Source organism: Eptatretus burgeri, chromosome 1 (genome assembly GCF_056783735.1).
Source record: "Eptatretus burgeri isolate ZD-2024b chromosome 1, Ebu_testis_v1, whole genome shotgun sequence".
Lineage (NCBI taxonomy): Eukaryota > Metazoa > Chordata > Myxini > Myxiniformes > Myxinidae > Eptatretus > Eptatretus burgeri.
In genome coordinates, this window is record NC_140961.1 from 133,743,240 (window position 1) to 133,769,883 (window position 26,644).

Here is a 26,644-nt window from a genome sequence, read left to right on the forward strand (position 1 = left end):
GAGTCCAATACAACGGGAAATGTGGAACTACACTGGAATCCAACACAAGGGGAAATGTGAAACTAGACTGGAATCCAATACAAGGGGAAATGTGGAACTCGACTGGAATCCAATACAAGGGGAAATGTGGAACTCGACTGGAATCCAATGCAAGGGGAAATGTGGAACTAGACTAGAGTCCAGTGCAAGGGGAGATGTGGAACTCGACTGGAATCCAATACAAGGGGAAATGTGGAACGAGACTGGAATCCAATAAAAGGGGAGATGTGGAACTAGACTGGAGTCCAATACAAGGGGAAATGTAGAACTAGACTGGAATCCAATACAAGGGGAAATGTGGAACTAGACTGGAATCCAATACAAGGGGAAATGTGGAACTCGACTGGAATCCAGTTTAAGGTGAGATGTGGAACAAGACTGGAATCCAATGCAAGGGGAAATGTGGAACTAGACTGGAATCCATTACAAGGGGAGATGTGAAACTAGACTGGAATCCAATACAAGGGGAGATGTGGAACTCAACTGGAGTCCAATACAAGGGGAGATGTGGAACTAGACTGGAGTCCAGTATACGGGGAGATGTGGAACTAGACTGGAATTCAGTATACGGGGAGATGTGGAACTCGACTGGAATCCAATACAAGGGGAGATGTGGAACTAGACTGGAATCCAATACAAGGGGAGATGTGAAACTCGACTGGAATCCAATACAAGGGGAAATGTGGAACTCGACTGGAATCCAATGCAAGGGGAGATGTGGAAGTAGACTGGAATCCAATGCAAGGGGAAATGTGGAACTAGACTGGAGTCCAGTACAAGGGGAGATGCGGAACTCGACTGGAGTCCAATACAAGGGGAAATGTGGAACTCGACTGGAATCCAATAAAAGGGGAGATGTGGAACTAGACTGGAATCCAATACAAGGGGAAATGTGGAACTTGACTGGAATCCAATAAAAGGGTGATGTGGAAATAAACTGGAGTCCAGTATACGGGGAGATGAGGAACTCGACTGGAGTCCAATATAAGGGGAAATGTAGAACTCGACTGGAATCCAATACAAGGGGAGATGTGGAACTTGACTGGAGTCCAGTATAAGGGGAGATGTGGAACAAGACTGGAATCCAATGCAAGGGGAAATGTGAAACTAGACTGAAATCCAATACAAGGGGAAATGTGGAACTCGATTGAAATCCAATACAAGGGGAAATGTGGAACTCCACTGGAATCCAAAACAATGGGAAATGTGGAACTCGACTGTAATCCATTACAAGGGGAGATGTGGAACGAGACTGGAGTCCAATACAAGGGGAGATGTGGAACGAGACTGGAGTCCAATACAAGGGGAAATGTGGAACTCGACTGGAGTCCAATACAAGGGGAAATGTGGAACTCGACTGGAGTCCAATACGAGGGGAGATGTGGAACTTGACTGGAGTCCAGTATAAGGGGAGATGTGGAACGAGACTGGAGTCCAATGCAAGGGGAGATGTGGAACTAGACCGAATTCTAATAAAAGGGGAGATGTGGAACTCGACTGGAATCCAGTTTAAGGGGAGATGCAGAACAAGACTGAAATCCAATACAAGCGGAAATGTGAAACTAGACTGAAATCCAATACAAGGGGAAATGTGGAACTCGATTGGAATCCAATACAAGGGGAAATGTGGAACTCGACTGGAATCCAATACAATGGGAAATGTGGAACTCGACTGGAATCCATTTCAAGGGGAGATGTGGAACTAGACTGGAGTCCAATACAAGGGGAGAAGTGGAACTCGACTGGAGTCCAGTATAAGGGGAGATGTGGAACGAGACTGGAGTCCAATGCAAGGGGAGATGTGGAACGAGACTGGAGTAAAGTACAAAGGGAAATGTGGAACTCGACTGGAGTTCAGTACAAGGGGAAATGTGGAACTCGACTGGAATCCAATGCAAGGGGAAATGTGGAACTCGACTCGAGTCCAATACAAGGGGAAATGTGGAACTCGACTGGAATCCAATAAAAGGGGAGATGTGGAACTAGACTGGAATCCAATACAAGAGGAAATGTGGAACTTGACTGGAATCCAATAAAAGGGGAGATGTGGAACTAGACTGGAGTCCAGTATACGGGGAGATGTGGAACTAGACTGGAGTCCAGTATACGGGGAGATGTGGAACTAGACTGGAATCCAATACAAGGGGAGATGTGGAACTCGACTGGAGTCCAATACAAGGGGAAATGTGGAACTCGACTGGAGTCCAACACAAGGGGAGATGTGGAACTCGACTGGAGTCCAGTATAAGGGCAGATGTGGAACGAGACTGGAGTCCAATGCAAGGGGCGATGTGGAACGAGACTGGAGTCCAGTACAAGGGGAGATGTGGAACTAGACTGGAATCCAATGCAAGGGGAAATGTGGAACTAGACTGGAGTTCAGTACAAGAGGAGATGTGGAACTAGACTGGAGTCCAGTATAAGGGGCGATGTGGAACTGGACTGGAATCCAATACATGGGGAGATCTGGAACTAGGCTGGAGTCCAATACAAGGTGAAATGTGGAACTACACTGGAATCCAACACAAGGGGAAATGTGAAACTAGACTGGAATCCAATACAAGGGGAAATGTGGAACTCGATTGGAATCCAATACAAGGGGAAATGTGGAACTCGACTGGAATCCAATGCAAGGGGAAATGTGGAACGAGACTGGAGTCCAGTGCAAGGGGAGATGTGGAACTCGACTGGAATCCAATGCAAGGGGAAATGTGGAACTAGACTGGAGTCCAGTACAAGGGGAGATGTGGAACTAGACTGGAATCCAATGCAAGGGGAAATGTGGAACTAGACTGGAGTTCAGTACAAGGGGAAATGTGGAACTCGACTGGAATCCAATGCAAGGGGAAATGTGGAACTAGACTGGAGCCCAGTACAAGGGGAGAGGTGGAACTCGACTGGAGTCCAATACAAGGGGAAATGTGGAACTCGACTATAATCCAATAAAAGGGGAGATGTGGAACTAGACTGGAATCCAATACAAGGGGAAATGTGGAACTTGACTGGAATCCAATGCAAGGAGAGATGTGGAACTAGACTGGAGTCCAGTATACGGGGAGATGTGGAACTCGACTGGAGTCCAATACAAGGGGAAATGTCGAACTCGACTGGATTCCAATACATGGGGAAATGTGAAACTCGACTGGAATCCAATAAAAGGGGAGATGTGGAACTAGACTGGAATCCAATACAAGGGGAAATGTGGAACTTGACTGGAATCCATTAAAAGGGTGATGTGGAACTCGACTGGAATCCAATTCAAGGGGAAATGTGGAACTCGATTGGAATCCAATACAAGTGGAAATGTGGAACTCGACTGGAATCCAATACAATGGGAAATGAGGAACTCGACTGGAATCCATTACAAGAGGAGATGTGGAACTCGACTGGAGTCCAATACAAGGGGAGATGTGGAACGAGACTGGAGTCCAATTCAAGGGGAAATGTGGAACTCGACTGGAGTCCAATACAAGGGGAAATGTGGAACTCGACTGGAGTCCAATACAAGGGGAAATGTGGAACGAGACTGGAATCCAATAAAAGGGGAGATGTGGAACTAGACTGGAGTCCATTACAAGGGGAAATGTAGAACTAGACTGGAATCCAATACAACGGGAAATGTGGAACTCGACTGGAATCCAGTTTAAGGGGAGATGTGGAACAAGACTGGAATCCAATGCAAGGGGAAATGTGAAACTCGGTTGGAATCCAATACAAGTGGAAATGTGGAACTCGACTGGAATCCAATACAATGGGAAATGTGGAACTCGACTGGAATCCATTACAAGGGGAGATGTGGAACGAGACTGGAGTCCAATACAAGGGGAAATGTGGAACTCGACTGGATTCCAATACAAGGGGAAATGTGGAACTCGACTGGAGTCCAGTATAAGGGGAGATGTGGAACGAGACTGGAGTCCAATGCAAGGGGAGATGTGGAACTCGACTGGAATCCAGTTTAAGGGGAGATGTGGAACAAGACTGAAATCCAATACAAGGGGAAATGTGGAACTCGATTGGAATCCAATACAAGGGGAAATATGGAACTCGACTGGAATCCAATACAATGGGAAATGTGGAACTCGACTGGAATCCAATACAAGGGGAAATGTGGAACTCGACTGGAATCCAGTATAAGGGGAGATGTGGAACGAGACTGGAGTCCAATGCAAGGGGAGATGTGGAACTCGACTGGAATCCAGTTTCAGGGGATATGTGGAACAAGACTGAAATCCAATACAAGGGGAAATGTGGAACTCGATTGGAATCCAATACAAGGGGAAATATGGAACTCGACTGGAATCCAATACAATGGGAAATGTGGAACTCGACTGGAATCCAATACAAGGGGAAATGTGGAACTCGACTGGAATCCAATGCAAGGGGAAATGTGGAACTAGACTGGAGTCCAGTGCAAGGGAAGATGTGGAACTCGACTGGAATCCAATACAAGGGGAAATGTGGAAGGAGACTGGAATCCAATAAAAGGGGAGATGTGGAACTAGACTGGAATCCAATAAAAGGGAAGATGTGGAACTAAACTGGAATCCAGTTTAAGGGGAGATGTGGAACAAGACTGGAATCCAATGCAAGGGGAGATGTGGAACTAGACTGGAATCCAATACAAGGGGAGATGTGAAACTCGACTGGAATCCAATGCAAGGGGAGATGTGGAACTAGACTGGAATCCAATGCAAGGAGAAATGTGGAACTCGACTGGAGTCCAGTACAAGGGGAGATGTGCAACTCGACTGGAGTCCAATACAAGGGGAAATGTGTAACTCGACTGGAATCCAATAAAAGGAGAGATGTGGAACTAGACTGGAATCCAATACAAGGGGAAATGTGGAACTTGACTGGAATCCAATACAAGGGTGATGTGGAACTAAACTGGAGTCCAGTATACGGGGAGATGTGGAACTAGACTGGAATCCAATACAAGGGGAGATGTGGAACTAGACTGGAGTCCAATACAAGGGGAGATGTGCAATTAGGCTGAGAAGCTTCTAAACAGATCGTTTTACATGTGAGAAATGATGAATCAGTTCGGTGGATGTTTAATACAGCGTTTGAACTCTTGTTTGTAGAAAAACAAGTTTTGTAAACTTTATGACAGTGATGTTGGGCACTCAGAATGTTCGGTTTCTGTAGCTGGGTGTGGGTAATAATTTTCACTTCTCAATTACAGCTGTTTGTGAGATCCTCACCACCTTATAACCTGTAGGTCCATTTTCTTCGGATACCTCTTGGGTCCATGTGTGTGCCGATTGTGCCTTTTCTTCATTTCGAAACCGACACTCATAGTTATCTCGTTCCGTCAAGTTGTGCCCGATTTCTAGTGACATTCATGATCATATTTTTCCAAACATCCATTTTCTTCACTGCTTCCTGAAGCTTTGGCAGAAACAGCTTGATGGCATCCTTTACCACATCCATCCAGTGCGTACAATATCTGCCTCTTCATCTTCTTCCCTCAACCTAACCCAGCATGGTTGATTTCTGCATGCATGATGTGTTCAAAGTATGACAGTTTCTGTTTCAGCATCAGTGCCTCGAATTTCAAGCACCGATTTGCACATAAGCACGACATGGTGATTCAATTTATTGAAGCACCGATTTGTTTGTTCTTGTAGCAGTCCATGGAATTGTTAAAGGCCCTGTCACACCTTGACGATTTAGCCAGCGTATGCCTGGCGTATGAAAAATTTGTCTAAAACACCGGCAAACGTCGAATACGTTATGGGTAAGTTTGTATATGTTAAGAGCATGCTGGCATACGTCGTAGTACGCCGAGCTGTTAGACAAATTTTCCATGCTTGAAATTTTTCGATGTATGCCAGCGTATGACTCACACGTTCCGCATAACGCTGGCTATAAGTTGTAGGCACGTTACGTGATCGTTGACGCACGTCGACACACGTTACTTGTAAGTTACTCATAAGTCGAAACACGTCGAGGTAATGTTTAGCGTACTCAAAACTTATTTCTAACCTATGAGTAACGTGTTGTAGGCACGTTACGCGATCGTTGACACACGTTACTTGTACGGTACTCATAAGTCGAAACACGTCAATGTATTGGTTAGCGTCAGTGTTCGAGACTCCCTGGTTTTTTGTTTTTGTTTGTTTTTTTCTTCTTTGGTATTACGGTGATGTTAACACTTCGATTTCTAGTGCGGTTATGATATAATATAATTAATAGGCTGCCGCTCAACGATTTAAATCATAACCACACTAGAAATCGAAGTGTTAACATCACCTTCATACTGAAGAAGAAAAAAACAAAAACAAAAAAACCAGGGAGTCTGGAACACTGACGCTAACCATTACCTCGACATGTTTCAACTTATGAGTAACGTACAAGTAACGTGTGTCAACGATCGCGTAACGTGTGTCAACGATCGCGCAAGGTGCCTACAACTTATGGCCAGCATATGCGGAACGTGTGTCATACGCCGAGTACGTCGAAAAATTTTCAACATGCTGAAAATTTCTCGACGTACTCGGCGTACTACGACGTATGCCAGCGTACTACGACGTATGCCAGCGTGCTTCAGCGTGCTCTTAACGTATACAAAACTTACCCATAACGTATTCGACGTGTGCCAGCTTGGTTCGGCAAATTTTTCATACGTCGACATACGCTGACTAAAACGTCAAGGTGTGACAGCGGCTTCACACTTTGATGTCTACTGCCGTTATGATTTGAATCGTCGAGCCGCAGCCTATTAATAGCCTACGCCATGTGATCGTCGGCGATACGCTGCCGCGTGCTATGCATAAGTTAGACTATCGTTGGGCATAGGTTGTGAACGCCGATAACACACTCAGCATTCATTGGTATAAGTTATCTGTATGTGATTGAAACGTTCTGTGTACATTACTAATACGTCATGCATACGTTCAACACGTTATTATACGCCCAAAACTTAAAAAAACCATCAATAGTTCAGCGTACGCTAGCGTTTTACATACATTTTGATACTTTGCCATACGCTGGCTAAAACGTCAAGGTGTGACAGCCCCCTAACATTGGTCTCCAACATGACATTTCAAAACTGTCAGTCTTCTTCCTTCCTTTCTTTCTTTTTCAGTGTCCATGCCTCACATCCATACATTGCAACTGGAAATACCACAACATTCACCAGCCTCCTCTTGGCTTGTTTTGTCAGATCCTTGTCAATCCTGAAATTGCTGTTCTCCCCAATGGTAACCATCTATTAATTTCTCCTCCACATTCTCCACTCACTTCAATCTTAGAATCCAGGAAGATGAACTTTCTACGATTTGCCCATGATCGTCTCCAATTCTGAACACATCGATCTTCTCAGTTGACTACATTTTAGTCTGTTTTATATTTAAATAAAGACCGGATTTTTTAAAAGTTTACTTTCGTTCTTCACTGTCTGCAGGAATTTTTCATTTCACTCCTCACTTCACATTCTCTCTCTTTTATTTCTATTTCCTATCATTCCCCTCAGACAGCTTACAATTAAATATGATAAAGTCCGAAAAGTTAATGGTGCCTAGTTCCCGGCATTATGGGGTGCGAAGAATCTCCGGTGACCTGCCTGTCTGCTGCCAACGAGAGGGGGGGGGGGGAGGCTCAGGCAGGAGCAGTATCGGTCTCTTCCAAGACCCTTGCCTTTTGAACCAACGTGACTGTTTTTCAATTCATTTCACCAACATCCGTGGTCTTTCTTCGAATCTTTCCTCTGTTGAACATCATCAAGCAAGCTCCTCTCCTCATATCTTGCTTCTCCCAGAGACCCAATTATCACATGATGTTCTTGTTCTTTCTTGTAACATTTCGAACTACGACCTTCACTCACAATTCCGCATCAAAGGAGGAGTCTGTGTCTACTCCAACATCAACACGCCTGCTATACGCCTTGTGGACCTCGAATCTCCAACTTTGATGTCATCTGGTTTAAGATTTGTCTCCCGACCATCACGATCTTTCTCTGTTTCACTTATTGCTCTCCCAATTCTGCAAACTTTACAGCTTTCTTTGACTATCTTAACTTTTGCCATGAGGCCATGACATCCGAACACCCTCAAGAAGAATTTATCTATCTCGGAGACTTCAATGTTCACCACAGTGAGTGGCTGAAGTCTTCCCACATGGATGTTGGGGGAGTTGAAGCTCTTTCATTTTCCATTCTTAATGATTTGGAACAAATTATCACCCACCCTACACATATCCCAGATCGTCATGACCACACTACCAATACTTTGGATTTATTCTTCACTTCCAAGCTCCACATCCTTACTGGGCAGAATTGAATCCAAAGTTATTCGACTTATCAACTCTACCAATGTGACCTCAAAACTCGACCCGCTCAAATTACGCCACATCGTAGACTCTCTTTCTCTTTTCAACATATTGTTATGGAAATGGCCCTTATTGGACGACTAAATATAGGATTAGCTGAGATCCTCCATTAAATGCATGTATAGATATGTTGTTTAGTAAAATGGACGTTATATGTGTGTCGGGAGCTGTAAGAGGCTGTATTATTGTTGTGCGGTGGTGGTGGAACGAGAACTCCCTCTTCTTCTTCCTCATCCCGGACGAGGCCCCGCCCTGTCGGCTGAGAGGGTTTGGCCAAAAAGAGGAAGTGACACGAAGGGGAGTTTTGTCGGCTTCGAAAAGGGGGAGAAGCGAGTGGTTGGAGGCGAGCGAACGTAAGAAAACTGAAAAAAAGAGAAAAGGGTTGAGTTTTGGAAGAAGTGAAAAACGGCAGTCGCTGAGGAAGGCGAGCTCGTGTGGCAAAGCGCGCGAACGAAGGCTTCGGAGAAAAGAGTATTGTGTGTGGAAAACAGTCGGGTTTTCGAGGCGTGCTCGGAGTGGCTTTGAAGCGAGAGAAACGAAGGATTCGTGAAAAGGTTGAGTTTTGAGAAACGGCAGTCGGCTTTGAGAGGCTGCCTGTATGTCGAGTCTGCCCTTTTGGACAGTGGGAGAGGCGGCCTGCACGTTGAGTCGACGATCAACTCGTATGGGGAGGTGATTGACAGGTTCGGCCTGCGTCTGGCCGCGGAGCCTCCGTACTTACTCACCTCACGGCTCGACACGTTTGTCGATCCGCTTGCGGAGCTCAGCACCTCGATTTGGGCCTTGTCTGGTGAACGGGCCAGGCCTGGATTTGTATGCTGGACTGTGAGAGAGATCGGCTGATGCCCATCGTCAACATTGCATGGGGCCAAGAACGTGCTGAGGAGGGCATGCGCACGCGGTGACTTGAGAAGGAAGAGTACGGCGCCGCCATCTTGCCACGCGGCGCGTTCGAGCTGGAGCTCGAATCCGTGGACATCCGCCTGTTGCGAGCGACATTCGCGCTTTTGACTGTCCTCTCGTCCATGAGACATCACCAAGTACTCTGTCTTGTCTTGCATGCATGCTGTCTGTCTATCTGTCTTTGTCTGCACGTTATTTACGGCATATTTCGGTAGCGACCCCCTTGAAACCTGTAGTCCGTGGTTCCCTAGTTAAGAACGGGTGGAGGATTGTTTATTAAAACATTGTCGTGAATTTTGCTTGTGTTGTGATCCCCAATGTTCCCCAATAAATCTGGTTAATTCGTATAGAAGTTGCCGCTATGGATTAATTCGTGTCGCGTCGAGGAACGATCCGTTTGATTGGCATATAAAACCAAAATGGTTACAGACTGGCAGAAAACTCTTGGCATCTGACAAAACCAGTCTGTAACTGGGGTTCTATTTCCCCAACTGGTAAGGTCCAGGATTACGTTGGTATCGCGATTGAAGGCGCGTGACCCGAGGCCTGTGCGGAGCCGGCCGGCATTATAAACCCCGGAGACGGCAGTGCTAAGGGTGGCGTGGCACCTAGGACCGGGTGAGAATCCCGCCACCCCGGATCCGCAACAATATATTACTTCGGTTTCTGCTCGCAAGAACTTGCTGCTTGTGTATTTCCACCATTAGCGAGACCAAGGAATACTCAACAAGCCACTACATCACATGATTATTTTGTGGCCATCGACAACTCAAGGGTGGGCCGTTACGATGTTTGTTTCTTCCCCTCCACTGCTAAACTCTGGAACTCTTTACCTTCTCATGTTTTCCCAAACACTTATGACCTTGCCCTTTCAAAAAGCAGATTTTTTTACTTCCTCAAAAACTCTTCGACGATTATCTCTTTCCTTACTTTCCTATCAATCAGTTCTTTTATTTAAGGCTTGGCCTCGATGAGGACTATTTAGTCTGTGACTGAAGCCTTCAACATAAATAAAATAAAATAAAAATTCATCATATTCTCTTAACTTCCTGCCAACAGAGTGGTATTGTCAGCACACCTTAGATTGTTGATCCATCTTCCTCCAATCCTGCTTCTATGTCATCCAAATTTGATTTCCTCATGATGTACACACGATACAGATTGAACAAGTAAGGAGAGAGAATGCACCCGTTTGACCCCCTTTTCAAATCCAAACCATTCTATCTCTCCATACTCTGTTCATACTGTACATTCTCGTTTCTTGGACAGGCTTCTTATCAGATATATCAGATGCCCCAACATCATTTCTCTCAGCATAATCCACATAAATTCATGATCTACACAATCGATAACTTTGTTCTCCTCACGATACTTCATGGACTGGTGTGTGTTTGTTGGATTCGCTATTTATGCTAGATATCCCTTATTGTCGGGTTTTCCGGTGTGTGTGTGTGTGTGTGTGTGTGTGTGTGTGTGTGTGTGTGTGTGTGTGTGTGTGTGTGTGTGTGTGTGTGTGTGTGTGTGTGTGTGTCTGCAACGCGAGGCTCCACAGCACAAACCAGCGAACCGATTTTGATGAAACTTTGCCAACATGTGCAGTATTTGTTGGGAATGTGCGCATTTGAATTTCGTTGCCTCGCAACCACCCGTTGCTGTGCAGCGGCCGAAAACCCGCGTACAGTATTTTCAATACTTGTCCTTCAGTTTTGAATGTTGAGAAGCGAGACTTCGGAATTAAACACTTCGAGATATTTAGAAAATTTTACTTCAGCCGATTTTTGATTGAGGTTTTATTTTTCAAATGGTAGTCCTTCAAAAATCGGGTGTCTATTCACCGTCATTATTTATGAGGGGCTTTGGAAAATGGGCGGAGCTGAGGGAAAGTGGGCGTGGCTTATGAAAAATATTGTGTGGCTCAGGAGGTGTGGTCAAACAAGAGCATTGAGAGAAGTTTATCGGGTTTTCCGTGTGTGTGTGTGTGTGTGTGTGTGTGTGTGTGTGTGTGTGTGTGTGTGTGTGTGTGTGTGTGTGTGTGTGTGTGTGTGTGTGTGTGTGTGTGTGTCTGCAACGCGAGGCGACACAGCACAAACCAGCAAACCGATAATTTATTTATTTACCCAAAACGATTCCCCACCCACACATCACCTCCAATTATTTATTTATTTACCAAAAACGCTTCCACGATCCACACACCACCTTTAATTATTTATTTATTTACTGAAAACAATTCCCAACCCACACACCACCTCCAATTATTTATTTATTTACCGTAAACAATTCCCCACCCACACACCACCTCCAATTATTTATTTATTTACCGTAAACGATTCCACGACCCACACACCACCTCCAATTATTTATTTATTTACCGAAAACGATTCCACTATCCACACACCACCTTCAATTGAGTATTTATTTACCGAAAACGATTCCCCACCGACACACCACATTTATTTATTTATTTATTTATTTACCGTAAACGATTCCCCACCCACACACCACCTCCAATTGTTTATTTATTTACCGAAAACGATTCCCCACTCACACACCACGTTTAAATATTTATTTATTTACCAAAAACGATTCCCCACCCACACACCACCTCCAATTATTTATTTATTTACCATTTTGGATTCTCCTCCTGACACACCACCTCCAATTATTTATTTATTTACCGTAAACGATTCCACCACCCACACACCACCTCCAATTATTTATTTATTTAACATTTCGGATTCTCCTCCTGACACACCACCTCCATTTATTGGATTCGCTATATATGCTAGATATCCCTTATTGTCGGGTTTTCCGTCTGTTGGATTCGCTATATATGCTAGATATCCCTTATTGTCAGATTTTCCGTGTGTGTGTGTGTGTGTGTGTGTGTGTGTGTGTGTGTGTGTGTGTGTGTGTGTGTGTGTGTGTGTGTGTGTGTGTGTGTGTGTGCAACGCGAGGCTCCACAGCACAAACCAGTGAACCGATTTTGATGAAACTTTACCAACATGTGCAATATTTGTTGGGAATGTGCGCGTTTGAATTTCGTTGCCTAGCAACCACCCGTTTCTGTACAGCAGCCGAAAAACCGCGTACAGTATTTTCAATACTTGTCCTTCAGTTTTGAATGTAGAGAAACGAGACTTCGGAATTAAACACTTCGAGATACTTAGAAAATTTTACTTGAGCCGATTTTTGATTGAGGTTTTATTTTTCAAATGGTAGTCCTTCAAAAATAGGGTGTCTATTTACCGTCATTTTTTTGAGGGGCTTGGGAAAGTGGGCGTGGCTTATGAAAAATATTGTGTGGCTCAGGAGGTGTGGTCAAACGTGAGCATTGAGAGAAGTTTATCGGGTTTTCCGTGTGTGTGTGTGTGTGTGTGTGTGTGTGTGTGTGTGTGTGTGTGTGTGTGTGTGTGTGTGTGTGTGTGTGTGTGTGTGTGTGTGTGTGTGTGTGTGTGTCTGCAACGCGAGGCTCCACAGCACAAACCAGCAAACCCATTATTTTTCAAATGGTAGTCCTTCAAAAATAGGGTGTCTATTTACCGTTATTTTTTATGAGGAGCGCCAGTTGGCAAAATACGCAATAGGAAAAATCTTGCCAGGCAGAAGAACAATTTTATGTGAACCAATACGTCTTGGCAATGAATCTTCGTCAGTGGATCAGTCAGAATGAAAAGCATCGTATCCAGCACTTCTATCCCAGCTAATCCCTCGTCGCCTACCGGCTTGTTTGCTTGTTTTTCACGCTACTTCTCTGACAGTTCTGGGCCGATTACATCCAGACTTGATACATAGGATCAGCATCACCCTAATTTATGTATAGGGTTCTTTTTATCATTGTCGGTGGTCTTGGGGTTGGGTGTGGGCGGTGCGGGGGGGGGGGGTGAAGGGTGCAAATTCTCTATGCAAATGTGTATCGTGTATCACCACCTATAGGTGGGAGCGGATATTGCAAGTCCTACCATTTACAGTGCAGTATTCCGGTCCCTGTGTTTTCCATTGCAGTGAGGTGTTTTGAATTACACAGCAAGAGGTATTTTGGAGAGGTATTTTGAATGGGATACACCTTCCTTAGACATTCCCTTGCTTTTTCCATGATCCACTTCTAATTTGCATTTTGATCTCTCGTACCCCTTCCTCTTCTGAAACCTGCTTGCTCAACAGGCATTTCTCGCTTCATGAAGTCTTCTATTCTGTGTTGAATGATCTTTCGTCTTTGGTAATATCTTGCTGGCATGTAAAATCAAGGCAATGGTTCAGTTATTTGAACATTCTCTTGCATCCCCTTTCTTTGGCAATGATATGCACCTTTTGCATCCCCTTTATGACTGCTTCCACGTTTTGGGTCACACGATCCTGCTCGAGATATGTGTACAGATGGATGTTAAAATTTTGATTGCATTCTCCCCAACTACCTTAAAGAGTTTGATTGGAATTTCATCGGAATCTTGTGCTTTTCTATTTGCCAGCTCTTTCAAGAATCTACGTACCTCACATTCTATCACTATAAGTTCTTACTCGTATTCTCTTTCTTTGAAAGCTGTCATTATATTGCTATTGTTTGTATAGAGTTTTGGTGTCGTCGTTCCATTTTTATTTCATCTGTGTTTCTTCTGCCAGATCTTTTCCTGTTCTACTCTTAAGGATCCCAATCCTCGACCTAAACTTTCCCGTGATCTCTCTGATCTTTTTTTTTTTTAATCTCTCATTTTTCCCGCTCTGTTGTCACTTCTTATCTCTATGCATGCCTCTTTGAAATGTTTATCTTTGTCTTTCCGAGCTTGTCATTGAAAGTCGCCATTTTGCCGCTTCATGTCCTCTCTTGATGCGTCTTTGGTTTTCATCTCTCTTCTTCTGTCTGAAATATTTATTGTCTCTTCTGACAGCCATATAGCCTTCTTTCTGCTTGCTTTTTGGATGTTATTTTTGGTCTCTTCTTTTAACAATCTCTTCAACCTTTTTGCCACAATTTTCTGGCATTTTGTCAAACAAGTCTATTTCTGCAAAACATTTTTTATTTTTTATTTTTTACTTTTATTGCCCATTGTTTAGATACGTTTTCAAGATCAAATCAAGAAAGAGTTTTTGATTTTTTTTTTCACATTTCTCAGTTTGACTCGTAGTTTTGCCACAAGGAGTTCCTGATGTGTCCCACAGTCTGTGCCTGGGAGAGTATTGGCAGATTTCACAACACTTCTCCGTCTTTTGTTGATTAGAATGTAGTCAATCTGATTTCTATGTTGCCCATAAGGTGAAGAACATGTGTACAGTCTGCGCTTGGGTTGTTTGAACTATTTGTTTACAATTATGAGCTCATTGTCCACACAGAACCCCAGCATTCGTTCCCAAGTCTCATTTCAGGTACCAGGTCCATGCTTTCCTGCAATCCCTGGTGCTCCTGGTTCTCCAATTTTTGCATTCCAGTCTCCCATAAAAATTAAAACATTTAGGCACCTGTTCTACCAGTTCCTGAAACTTTCCTGAAACACCTCCCCATTTTCTTCATCTCCTGCTGAATTTGGAGCATACATCTGAATGATGGTGGTGTTCACCTGATGTCCTCTCAACCTCACTGATATTAACCTATCATTGCCTGGGTTGTATGCCAGTACTGACCTTGCCATCTACTAATTGCAAATCACTACCATTCCATTTCTCCAATTCTCCAATTTGACAGGTTTTATGACAAGAAAAGAACACTTTGTTATCGTCAGGTTGAAAATGCCCCAAACCAGTCCATCTAAGTTCACATATCCCAAAATTCAGTACTTATCCTCTCCATATCTCTCATCTTTTCCTGTCCAAGCTGGAGTTCCACAAGGCAGCATTCTGGACCCTGTGCTTTTTCTGGTTTTCATCAATGATCTCTCTGACTCTCTGGGAAATCCACTTTACCTCTTTGCTGATGAATCCACCCTCTGTCGTACCATCTCCCATCCCTCAGATCGACAAGCAGCAGCCTCTTTACTCTTTGCAGACCTGGATAAAATCACAAGCTGGTCAAACACTTGAAACATGTCTTTCAATCCTGACAAATCTTACACTCTCACTATGTCTCTCCGAAAGGACAGTCTGGAACCCCCCCCCCCCCAACCCCATCTACTTTCTCAACCATCCTCTTGAAGAAGTCCTGTCATTCAAGCTTTTGGACCTCACTATCTGCCACAATCTTTCCTGGGAAAGCCACATTTCCAAGCTGGTCCTCCAAATGCAGTCACTGATTAGACATCCTCCATTGTGCAATGTCCTTCTTTGGTACACCTGAGCTCCTAACCACATACAAAGCTTTCATCCAAAGCCTGATGGAGGATTGCTCTCCCCTCTGGGGTGGAGTTCCTGTCTCACACCTAGCTCGGCTTCACGCTGTGGAAACCAAGGCGTTTAGGATCATTGGTATCACCCACGATGAGGTTGAGGTCTCACTCTCTCACCGCAGGCAGGTCGGTGGTCTTTCTGCCTTCAACCGTCTCCTCTCTGGCCTTGCGATCCCACCTCGCTCTATCTGTGATCTGTCACCCCCCCCCCCCCATATTTCCACAGGGCGTTCAAGGTCTGACAAAAACCCCCTTCTGGTGAAACTTCCAACATAAGAATCACTGCTCACCTTCACTGTTTCATTCCTCTTTTTCCAGCCTTTGGAACAAACTCCCACATTCTCTTCAATCCCACTCTTCCCTCCAGGTCTTCAAAACAGTTGTTCACCACCATCTCATATCTTCCCCCATCCAAAACCATGATCTTTCTTACTTCCGTTAATCCACCCCAAACCCACATCCTTCATATTCCTTGATTTCCATCCTGAAAGTCCCTGTATTAACCATAGTGTTTACCCTGTGTACCCTGCCCCATCCCTCTCCCTTCTACAGATCTCCTAATGTCTCTGTTCCCCACTGTTTTGTGCTTCACCCCCTTCCCCTCACCCCTCTGGTCTCCTGCTCCCTTTGTTATATGTTCTGTGTGTTAGCTCTTATACGAGCCTCGACAATGTCTACAAGAAAACTCTCTTGATACTATCTAACATTCCCCTATTTATTGACCTTACATTCCGTGTTCCAATTATGTGAACATTTGACAAGGTCAGAGTTCGACTTTAAGTTCTGGCGACCTCAGTGACTGGATTTCCTTGTGGGTTTTAGCTAGTACCGTCACAACGGCCAGTCTGACTCGTCAAAACACTTTGCACTCCCCCAGTAGATATTTGAGTACTTTCATACCTGAGGGAACTCATCAACGGGCACATTAGGTTTAGATATTTATGATCATGATTGTTTTCTTGGCATCTACGGAAGTGGTTTGCCATTGCCTTCTTCATGGCATGTGTTAATACTAAACAGGTGATCATAGCCATTGTTCTCCATAAGAGAATCCCCTCTGCCTAGCATCAATCCAAGACTCATGCCAAGACTGATAGAGGAGCTAAACCCTAGAGAGCAACAGGTGCCCAAACTGATGGAGGTTCAGAGAGTAACAGGTAGAGAAAAACACAAACTTATTATAATATGAGTAGCAGGGTGCAAAAGGGGTTATGGGCATTCAAGGTCTCTCATTTCATGGTGTCAGTGAGTGGAGAAGGTTCGTGACTGTCCGGGAGACACCATGAGCTGATGAGAGGTAGCAGCCTTGAAAGAATGGAGAAAAGAAGAAGAGACAAAGTCACAGGTGGTCAGTTCCACAGAGGTGATAAAAGTGAACCTGTAGTTTTTACAAGGTAAAGCTGCTTTCAGTGGAGCAGCCAAGATGGTCCTCATTGACCAAATGTAAAGTGTTGCTCTAAATTGATGAAGAGCTTCCCTTTTTAACACACTTATTGTCTGTCACTCACTTTTAATATCAGACCACTGACCTATCCTTCATCCCATTGTAATACATTTTATGTTGTTGCAGGCCTTAGGTGGGCTGCCAGGCCTCCCTGGATTTCCTGGTGAAATGGGACCTCAAGTGAGTTTGTTTCATACATAACACCTATGTCATACATCATGTAATCTCACGTCATCGAAGCATTCTTACTATAATTCATGGACGTGTGTGTGTGTGTGTGTGTGTGTGTGTGTGTGTGTGTGTGTGTGTGTGTGTGTGTGTGTGTGTGTGTGTGTGTGTGTGTGTGTGTGTGTGTGTGTGTGTGTGTGTGTGTGTGTGTGTGTGTTTGGGCTGCTCCCATAGGGAGTGGGTGCTTCTAGTGTATGTTGTGCATCATACCAGAGGGTCGATAAAGTGTGTCTTGTCTAGAGAACTTGCATGTGTGGTTATTAAAGCTCACGTTAACTCCGCCATGGAAGGTGGGAGAAGGTTCTGTTTTCACCTCTGTCTGTCTGTGCATCTGTTTGTTTGTCTGTGAGCAGGATATCTCAAAAAGTTGTGGACGGAATCAGCTGAAACTTGGACAGGCTGGGTGACAAGGATGAATTGATTTTGTTTTTGCTGAATCCAGATCTGGATACGAGAATTTTAAAATTTTTGAAGTGATTCTTCACCATTGAGAGATAGGGACAAAAATGATATATAGTATGATATTTCAAACAATTGTGGACAGATTATGACAAAACTTAGTGAATGAGTTGGATCTGTGACAAGAGAAATCTGATTCGATTTTGGTTCGGGTCCGGAACCAGATCTGGCCCATCAGTGGGATACAAAACGTAAACTGTTCAGCCTGACGGAGGTATGCGCTCAACTGAGTGCCGGTCGAGTTAATTTTGAAATAGCTAGGCCATTATGTGCTGAGCAACAATCCAATTCCTGCCTCCTGGTATGTGTGTGTATGTATATATATATATATATATATATATATATATATATATATATATATATATATATATATATATATATATATATATATATATATAATTGCTTCGGTGGTAGCTCATCACATACGAATCCCCTGTAGGTGAATTCTCACTGATGACAAGTTTACGATTTGTTATGGTTGGTCTGAAAGCTTACATGGGGTTCGAATAATGAAAAAAAGAACATTTTGATACCCCCTTTCGGGCCGTATACCTAAAATATGTGATGCTTTGGAGGTTTGGGGTGTTTCTTGAAGTGTCACGAGTTGGGGGGGGGGAGGAGGGTTTCAAAGCTACAGTCACAGGATGCCACCGTCAACTTCATGGGCACAGCCATCTTTGATTTCCCTTCACCACAACAGGACATGTCAATTTAGAATAACCTTGCTTTCGGTTGACCGCATCCAAAAATGGCAGAGGTCCTGTTTAAACCAATAATTCGAAGCTACAAGAGGGTGTTTCTGAAAAGGAGAAAGAAGGAAGTTCAACGAGAAGTTTGTAAAATTTGGAGGGAGCTGAAGGGCAACACCAACCATCACAATGACTGAGCTGTCAGGTGCCACCGACATTTAATGAAACAAACCAAAAAAACTTGCAGAATATAAGTTGATCAAAATCATACTATTAATTTGCAATAATTGGTCACTGGCTTTGACACCAAAAGAAATTTTTATTACGGACCCGAGGCATCAAAAAGCTACATTTATCATCGAACCAACAGTTTTAAACGGACCACCTCGTCACAATTAGAGCTTTTAAATTACATTAGTTGTGGCGATAAATGTGAATTAGTGCTCCCAGCTTGCCGGCTCTGATGGAAGATCCCATTTGCATTTTTGCCGCCTTCTTCCCTACCACATTTAGAATCCTGTGTGGCTATGGGCAACTTGCTAGTTTAAAAAAGGCGGCATTGCTCTCATTCACAGAGATGGGTAATTTTTTTTTCGGTTGTGGGTCAGGCAAAGTGTCACCGAGTGTTCCAGGGGGGAGGGCGGTGTCAAAAAACTGGCCAAAGAGAGTCACGTATTTTGTGTACTGCTCCTTACCCGGGGTGTGTTCCATCACCAATAAGCTTACTATCGCTTGCCAAGCCAGCTGTTCCTTATCAACCGTTTCATTGGAGTATGCTTGCTTGAGTACTTAAGCCACTTGGTGAGCACTCTGCAAGCTGCTTGGAAATGGAACACACCCCTAAGCTAAACGGGAACCGGTAGTTTCTATTTGCTTTAGATGCATTAACTCGATCACACTGTTTGAGGTTATTATGATTTTCACCTCTCTTGTAGGGGAACACCGGTCCTATTGGTCCTCCTGGATTGACTGTGAGTCTTTTCGCCCTCTCGCCCTCTCTGTCTCACTCTCTCATCCTTGGTTCGATAAGGTGCACAGGTGGATTTTTCTTACACCGTTGTTCATTTTTCCATGTACAAGATTGTCACTGTATTGTATTCACATATTTGAGGATTGAAACTTGTTTACCCAACATAGGCTAACACACAATGACAACACAACACCCTTCCACACACTTCATAACTCAAGTTCAACGTATCATTAGAAACCCACCAAAAAAAGACTATCAAAAATAAACAAGTGAAATCCTTCAATACAGCGCGTGTGGTGAAGCAAATGAGTACACTAATGTTAAAATATGCAATTTATGCTTTTTCAATTGAAAAACAATTAAAAAGCGTACTTAATATTTGAAATGTAAAAATCTTGTTATTATTGTGATAAGCACCTTTATATATAACAGAAGGAATGAAATCGTTCGATACAGCGTGGCAGGGGACCGCAAAAGAATGATAGCATAAGAAGAACTTAGCTTTCAGCATTCGGCGATCGGCGCAAAATGCGATGGTGGGCGGAAGTGATGTCTTTCGGCGCAAAATGCCATGGTGGGCGGAAATGACGTCTTTCGTTCGTTCGTACATGAGGGGCACGTTTCTTCGTTTTTTTTTCCGTCAAGCAATAAATTAAATGGTTTTCACATATATATAACACATTAGTTTCACAAATTTCCATTGAAATACTCGGGTATTTCCGTCAATTGTCGCCATTTCCGTCGAGGTTACGCACTGCATCTACCGAACGGCCGTCATTGGCTGTCTTGAGGCACGTGGGGGGGGGACACGGGACACGGGAGACGTCGGAGACGTAGTAGACGCCGGCGGGGACATTTCAAACTCAGTGCAATTGTATACAGCGCACGCGCTTTAATCATGAAAAACAGTGCATCTTCACTCACACACTTCATGCATGACCCCACAAACACTATAAATAATAATACGAACACTCACCTGCAGTTATCCACCAGATGGTTTCATCACTACCTGCAGTTAACCACAAATCGATACATATTCACCTGCAGCTAACAACAAAATAATTACGCACTCACTTGTTTTTAACCAGGTGAGTGTGGAATTATCTTGTGGCTATAACACAATCACCTTTTGCTAACCACCAGTTACCTACCAATGTGTATATGCTCACAATGGCCTTTTCCTGTGCATTGGTGACTGTCTGTGTATCTGTGTAACACTCATCCACAGCCTCGATGTGAAACAAATGTACATATTAAGAATAGTCATTGTGACAAACTTCTTTTTTCTTTAAAAACCCTAATTTATATACAATTCCATGCAGGGAGAGATGCTTCGTGGACGTGTGGTAAGTATACCGACAGGCTTGTCTGGAGATTAATTTTTGTACATATCGTGATGGTTTGTTTTAGTGAAACAACTATTTTTTGCCTAAAAATGCATTAATTGTCTCAAAGAGCAACTTCACATGAAACTATAAAAGTAAATATCAGTAATTACTAATTAACATTGTTTATCAATATCATCTGACAATAGCAAATATAATTTGTTGTACATCGCTCCTTCCCAATTCCATAGCCCGGCGATGCATGACGCAATTGCCGGGCGCCGGAGGAAGGCAGTACTCGGTTTTCACTCCGTTTTCTTGTTTTCTGGTTTTCTTTTCTTGTTTTCTTGTTTGTTTTCTTGTTTGTTTGTCTGGGTGATTGATATCTCAGCCATCCTTTGAGCTTGGAAGCTGAAATTTGGGGACAAAAGTGAAGATGTGCTTTGGCAAAAACGTTATTATTTATTTCTTGATTAATTATTTAATTATTATAGATTTATCAATTGCTTATTTATTTTATTTCTCATCCTGGCAATATCTCGGGCACCTTTTGAGTGAGCGAGCTGATATTTGGACAGGACAGTGACCAAGTGATTTGGCTATAAAGAGTATTTTTGATTTATTTATTAATCAATTCATCGATTAATTATTTTCTTTCTTGATTGGCTGGGCGATATCTAAGCCATCCTTTGATCTAGAAAGCTGAAATTTGGGGACAAAAGTGAAGATGTGCTTTTATTTGGCAAAAACATTATTTTTTATTTTTTGATTAATCAATTAATTTTTAATGACTTAATGATTATCGGTTTATTCATTTATTATTTATTTTATTTCTCATCCTGGCAATATCTCAGGCACCTTTTGAGCTAGGAAGCTGATATTTGGACAGGAGAGTAACCATGAGATTTGGCTATAAAGAGCATTTTTGATTTATTGATGAGAAAACGGTAGAAAAAAGAACAGACATTGTCCAAGCTTTTTGTCTTTCTGCTCGCCAGGACACACGCAAGAATACTGGATATGAAGACACAAAAGAAAACTTATTCGTTCAGACAGTTGGGGATTGGTTCCTTGAACCATTCCTGACACAAACATACACATAATAGCCTCGAGGCACTGTGGGATCCCGAGACCTCCAATTTTAATGGATCCAGGTCAGAATAAATGCAGCGTTTCACAAACTATTTTTGTTTCCAAAGAACAGGAGCTCATGTGTGTATAAATGTAGCTTCAATAACACGTAAATGTGCTTTGGTACGAGCATGTGCCACAATCTGGAACCATTCAGTGTGATAGTGCTGGGCACATTCGGGATTGATTAGGAGGTGCCGACCAATCCCAGAATCATTTTGAGCAGGCATTCTTGTTGGGTTCGACCAGTGTCCAAGTTGTTCCGGATTGCCAATGGAATGTGCTGCTTGATCCGATTCTCCAGTCTGAGTGATATGTGACCGACATACCTGGCATCACACCGGTACTGAAATTAATAAATAACATTGTTCAGTTTTGTGTTAAGGAGCGCATCTTTCTGGTCTTGGGGGAGCACTTTGTGGGTAGTAAAAATCACTTTCGTTGCAACAGAGTTGTAACATTGTCAAACCGCCGTTTCACCTGTTGTTAAAACTTTTGAGAAATTTTTACCTCTCCTTGGCAGCTTAAGGTAAACCAGACACTTCTGTGGTCCAAACACAGTATTCCCAGACCGATTGGCAGTTTTTCGCTGTATGAACCCGCAGATGAGTTGCCCAGGGTAGCCATTGTTATGGAGAATGATTTTAATGCACTCAATTTCAGCAGCAAGTGGACAGGGTGAGCATATGGCCCACGCTTTATTGACAAGGGTATTCATCAGGGCAATCTTGTAGCGTGTTGAGCTAAAGGAGTCGCACCGTGTGTACTGCCCAGTGAAGGTAGCCTTGCGGTAGATTGTCGTCAAGAATCCATCCTCAGTCTTCTCGACGAACACATAGTCGAGTGTTATTTTGACTGCTCGGTCTCACACGCAAACTTTAATGCAGGATGGAGAGCACTGAGACCACGAGAAAGTCAGTACAGGCGGTAGGAGTATTGAAGATTGCAATTATGTCGTCCACATATTGGTAGTATACCGTAGGTCTAACGTTCATGTTCAATTCATGGAACACACGCTTCTCATGAAAGCCAACAAAAATATTTGCGAGCGGTGGACCGAATGGTGTTCCCATCGCTACTCCGTCTACTTGCGTATACATGTTGTCATTGAAGCTGAACTCCACTGCTCGTGTTGCCACGTTCATCAGTTCCACAAAGACCACTTCAGAGATACAGGGTGGTTCAAGGTTGCTACGAAACAGCGATACCATACATATATTGATGGTTTCTTGGAGAGGAACGTTCATGAACAGACTGGATATGTCAAAGGAGCATATGGTCACAGCATTATGGTCCAGCTCTAATTCACGCATGGTTTTGGCAAACGTGAATGAATCTTTAATTGCGTACTCAGAGAATTCCTCAAGAACAGGTTGAAATAATTCAATCACTTGGAGAGTTTATGTTGCGCAGAACCAATGATAGACAGTATCAGACGTAGCGGCACACCTTCTTTATGTATTTTGGGTAACCCATACATCCGAGTACTCCCTACCACAAAACTGAACAAGAAAAAGAGCAATCAGCGATTGCAGACCCTTGCCAGGACTTCTTTTGGGTGGTATATTTTTTATGGGTTTTAGGGTAAATCCAATATGGCTGCCAAACCATGTGACCTATGATATCATATGTGTGAACCTTTTGTTCCTCATGGGCAGGCGGTCATACATGTAAAGTTTCGCCTCGATCTGTTCAGCCACTTCAGAGAAGTTTGTGAAGGTTTTTTCTTTTAACAATATGGCTGCCAAATCACGTGACCAATGATGTAATGAAATTTTTTTCTGTGGACCATTTTATCCCTGGATGACCCTCAAAAATGTTCATACTGTTCGGATGTGGTGTTCGAAATATGCAATTATGACGTCATAATGAGGGCACCTATGACATAAAATCACACTCATTCTGCATGAGGAGTACTTGCAAAGTGACATGTTTCAATTTTTTTCCTTGATACGGTTTCAGAGATACAGTGGCCCAAAGTTTTTCTGTTTTTCCAATATGGCTGCAACACCGCTTGACCTATGACGTCATAATTATTAAAACATTCCAAATGAGTAGTCACACCAACAGTGAAATTTCGTCTCGATCCGACAAGCGGTTGTGGAGAAAACCATGAAAGTGCTGTACGGACAAACAAACAGACAGGCAGACAAACAAACAGACCCATATGCAATGCCCTATCCTCTGGCGAGGGTAACAATGTTATTTATGAATTTCAGTGCCGGTGTGATGCCAGGTCCGTAGGTCGCACTTCACTCAGACTAGAGGACCGATTAGCAATGCAGAACAACTTGGAAATTGGTCGAATTCAACCATCCCATGCTTGCAACAAGAATGCCTGCTCAAAGTGATTCTGCCATTGGTCAGCACCTCCTGAACAATCCTGAATATGCCAAGGACCAGGACATATACTCGATTGACTCCAGATTGTGGCACGTGCACGTACTGAAGCACATTTGCGTGTTCTTGAAGCCACATTTATACACACACGAGCTCTTGATCTTTGCAAACAAAAAGAGTTTGGGCAAACAATGCATCTGTTCTGAGCTGGATCCATGGGAAATGGGAGATCACGGGTCCCCTCAGAGCCTCAAGGCCATGATGTGTCAGTAACGGTCCAAGGAAGCAACCCCCAACAGTCTGAACAAATTAATTGTTTCGTTTTGTGTCTGCATATCCAGTATTCTTGTGTGTCCTGACGAGCTGCAAGACGAAAAGCTTTGACAATGTCTATTCTTCTTTCTGCTATTTTCAAACTTTGTTCTCGCAAACGTTTATTCATTCATAGATTAATCAATTAATCGATTAATTATTCAATTTTCGATGAATTACTTGATTTTCAAAAAGTTACAGATGCGGATGAAACATTGGTGGTTTAGGTATGCTTTTAGCCAATTGAAGAAGAAATTTATTATTTTACATTATTATTTATTTATTTTCATTGTGCAATTAATCAACTCATCAAAAAATTATTGTACAGTGCTCCTTCCCAATTCCGTCTCCACGTGTTGCATGGCGGCATTGCCAGGCGCCCCGGCACTGTCGTGCACTGGAGGATTTGTTATTTATGTATTTATCACGGAGGCAGTGTACTTTGAATGTAACTCCACTTGTCTTTAAATATTTTTTTCTCGAGGCTCACTTTGAGGCTCACCTGGATAAGATGTTCAATGCATTAGTTTTGGGATGCGTTCCACACCTCCGGACGCTTTGTACGCCTCGGGATGCTTTGCACGCCCCGGGTCGCTTTGCACGCCCCGGGTCGCTTTGCACGCCTCGGGTCTCTTTGCACACCTCGGGACGCTTTCCACGCCTCGGGTTGCTTTCCACGCCTCGGGTCGCTTTCCACGCCTCGGGTCGCTTTCCACGCCTCGGGTCGCTTTCCACGCCTCGGGTCGCTTTCCACGCCTCGGGTCGCTTTCCACGCCTCGGGTCGCTTTCCACGCCTCGGGTCGCTTTCCACGCCTCGGGTCGCTTTCCACGCCTCGGGTCGCTTTCCACGCCTCGGGTCGCTTTCCACGCCTCGGGTCGCTTTCCACGCCTCGGGTCGCTTTCCACGCCTCGGGTCGCTTTCCACGCCTCGGGTCGCTTTCCACGCCTCGGGTCGCTTTCCACGCCTCGGGTCGCTTTCCACGCCTCGGGTCGCTTTCCACGCCTCGGGTCCCTTCCCACGCCTCGGGTCGCTTTCCACGCCTCGGGTCGCTTTCCACGCCTCGGGTCGCTTTCCACGCCTCGGGTCGCTTTCCACGCCTCGGGTCGCTTTCCACGCCTCGGGTCGCTTTCCACGCCTCGGGTCGCTTTCCACGCCTCGGGTCGCTTTCCACGCCTCGGGTCGCTTTCCACGCCTCGGGTCGCTTCGCACGCCTCGGGTCGCTTCGCACGCCTCGGGTCGCTTCGCACGCCTCGGGTCGCTTTCCACGCCTCGGGACGCTTTGCACGCCTCGGGACGCTTTGCACGCCTCGGGACGCTTTGCACGCCTCGGGACGCTTTGCACGCCTCGGGACGCTTTGCACGCCTCGGGACGCTTTCCACGCCTCGGGTCGCTTTGCATGCCTCGGGACGCTTTGCACGCCTCGGGTCGCTTTCCACGCCTCGGGTCGCTTCGCACGCCTCGGGTCGCTTCGCACCCCTCGGGTCGCTTCGCACGCCTCGGGTCGCTTTCCACGCCTCGGGTCGCTTTCCACGCCTCGGGTCGCTTCGCACGCCTCGGGTCGCTTCGCACGCCTCGGGTCGCTTCGCACGCCTCGGGTCGCTTCGCACGCCTCGGGTCGCTTCGCACGCCTCGGGTCGCTTCGCACGCCTCGGGTCGCTTCGCACGCCTCGGGTCGCTTCGCACGCCTCGGGTCGCTTCGCACGCCTCGGGTCGCTTCGCACGCCTCGGGTCGCTTCGCACGCCTCGGGTCGCTTCCCACGCCTCGGGTCGCTTTCCACGCCTCGGGTCGCTTTCCACGCCTCGGGTCGCTTTCCACGCCTCGGGTCGCTTTCCACGCCTCGGGTCGCTTTCCACGCCTCGGGTCGCTTTCCACGCCTCGGGTCGCTTTCCACGCCTCGGGTCGCTTTCCACGCCTCGGGTCGCTTTCCACGCCTCGGGTCGCTTTCCACGCCTCGGGTCGCTTTCCACGCCTCGGGTCGCTTTCCACGCCTCGGGTCGCTTTGCACGCCTCGGGACGCTTTGCACGCCTCGGGACGCTTTGCACGCCTCGGGACGCTTTGCACGCCTCGGGACGCTTTGCACGCCTCGGGACGCTTTGCACGCCTCGGGACGCTTTGCACGCCTCGGGACGCTTTGCACGCCTCGGGACGCTTTGC

General features: G+C 44.9%; 1 protein-coding gene across 1 annotated transcript in view; it reads left to right on the forward strand.

The window, feature by feature from the left end:
• Positions 1-26,644, forward strand: part of LOC147035470 (uncharacterized) — a 213,875-nt gene that overhangs the window by 41,813 nt on the left and 145,418 nt on the right. Inside the window, exons 9-11 of the mRNA XM_085867696.1 lie at positions 17,159-17,212; positions 19,344-19,379; positions 20,701-20,724. Coding sequence (XP_085723822.1) covers positions 17,159-17,212; positions 19,344-19,379; positions 20,701-20,724 — 114 coding nt within the window. The remainder of the gene's footprint in view (positions 1-17,158; positions 17,213-19,343; positions 19,380-20,700; positions 20,725-26,644) is intronic.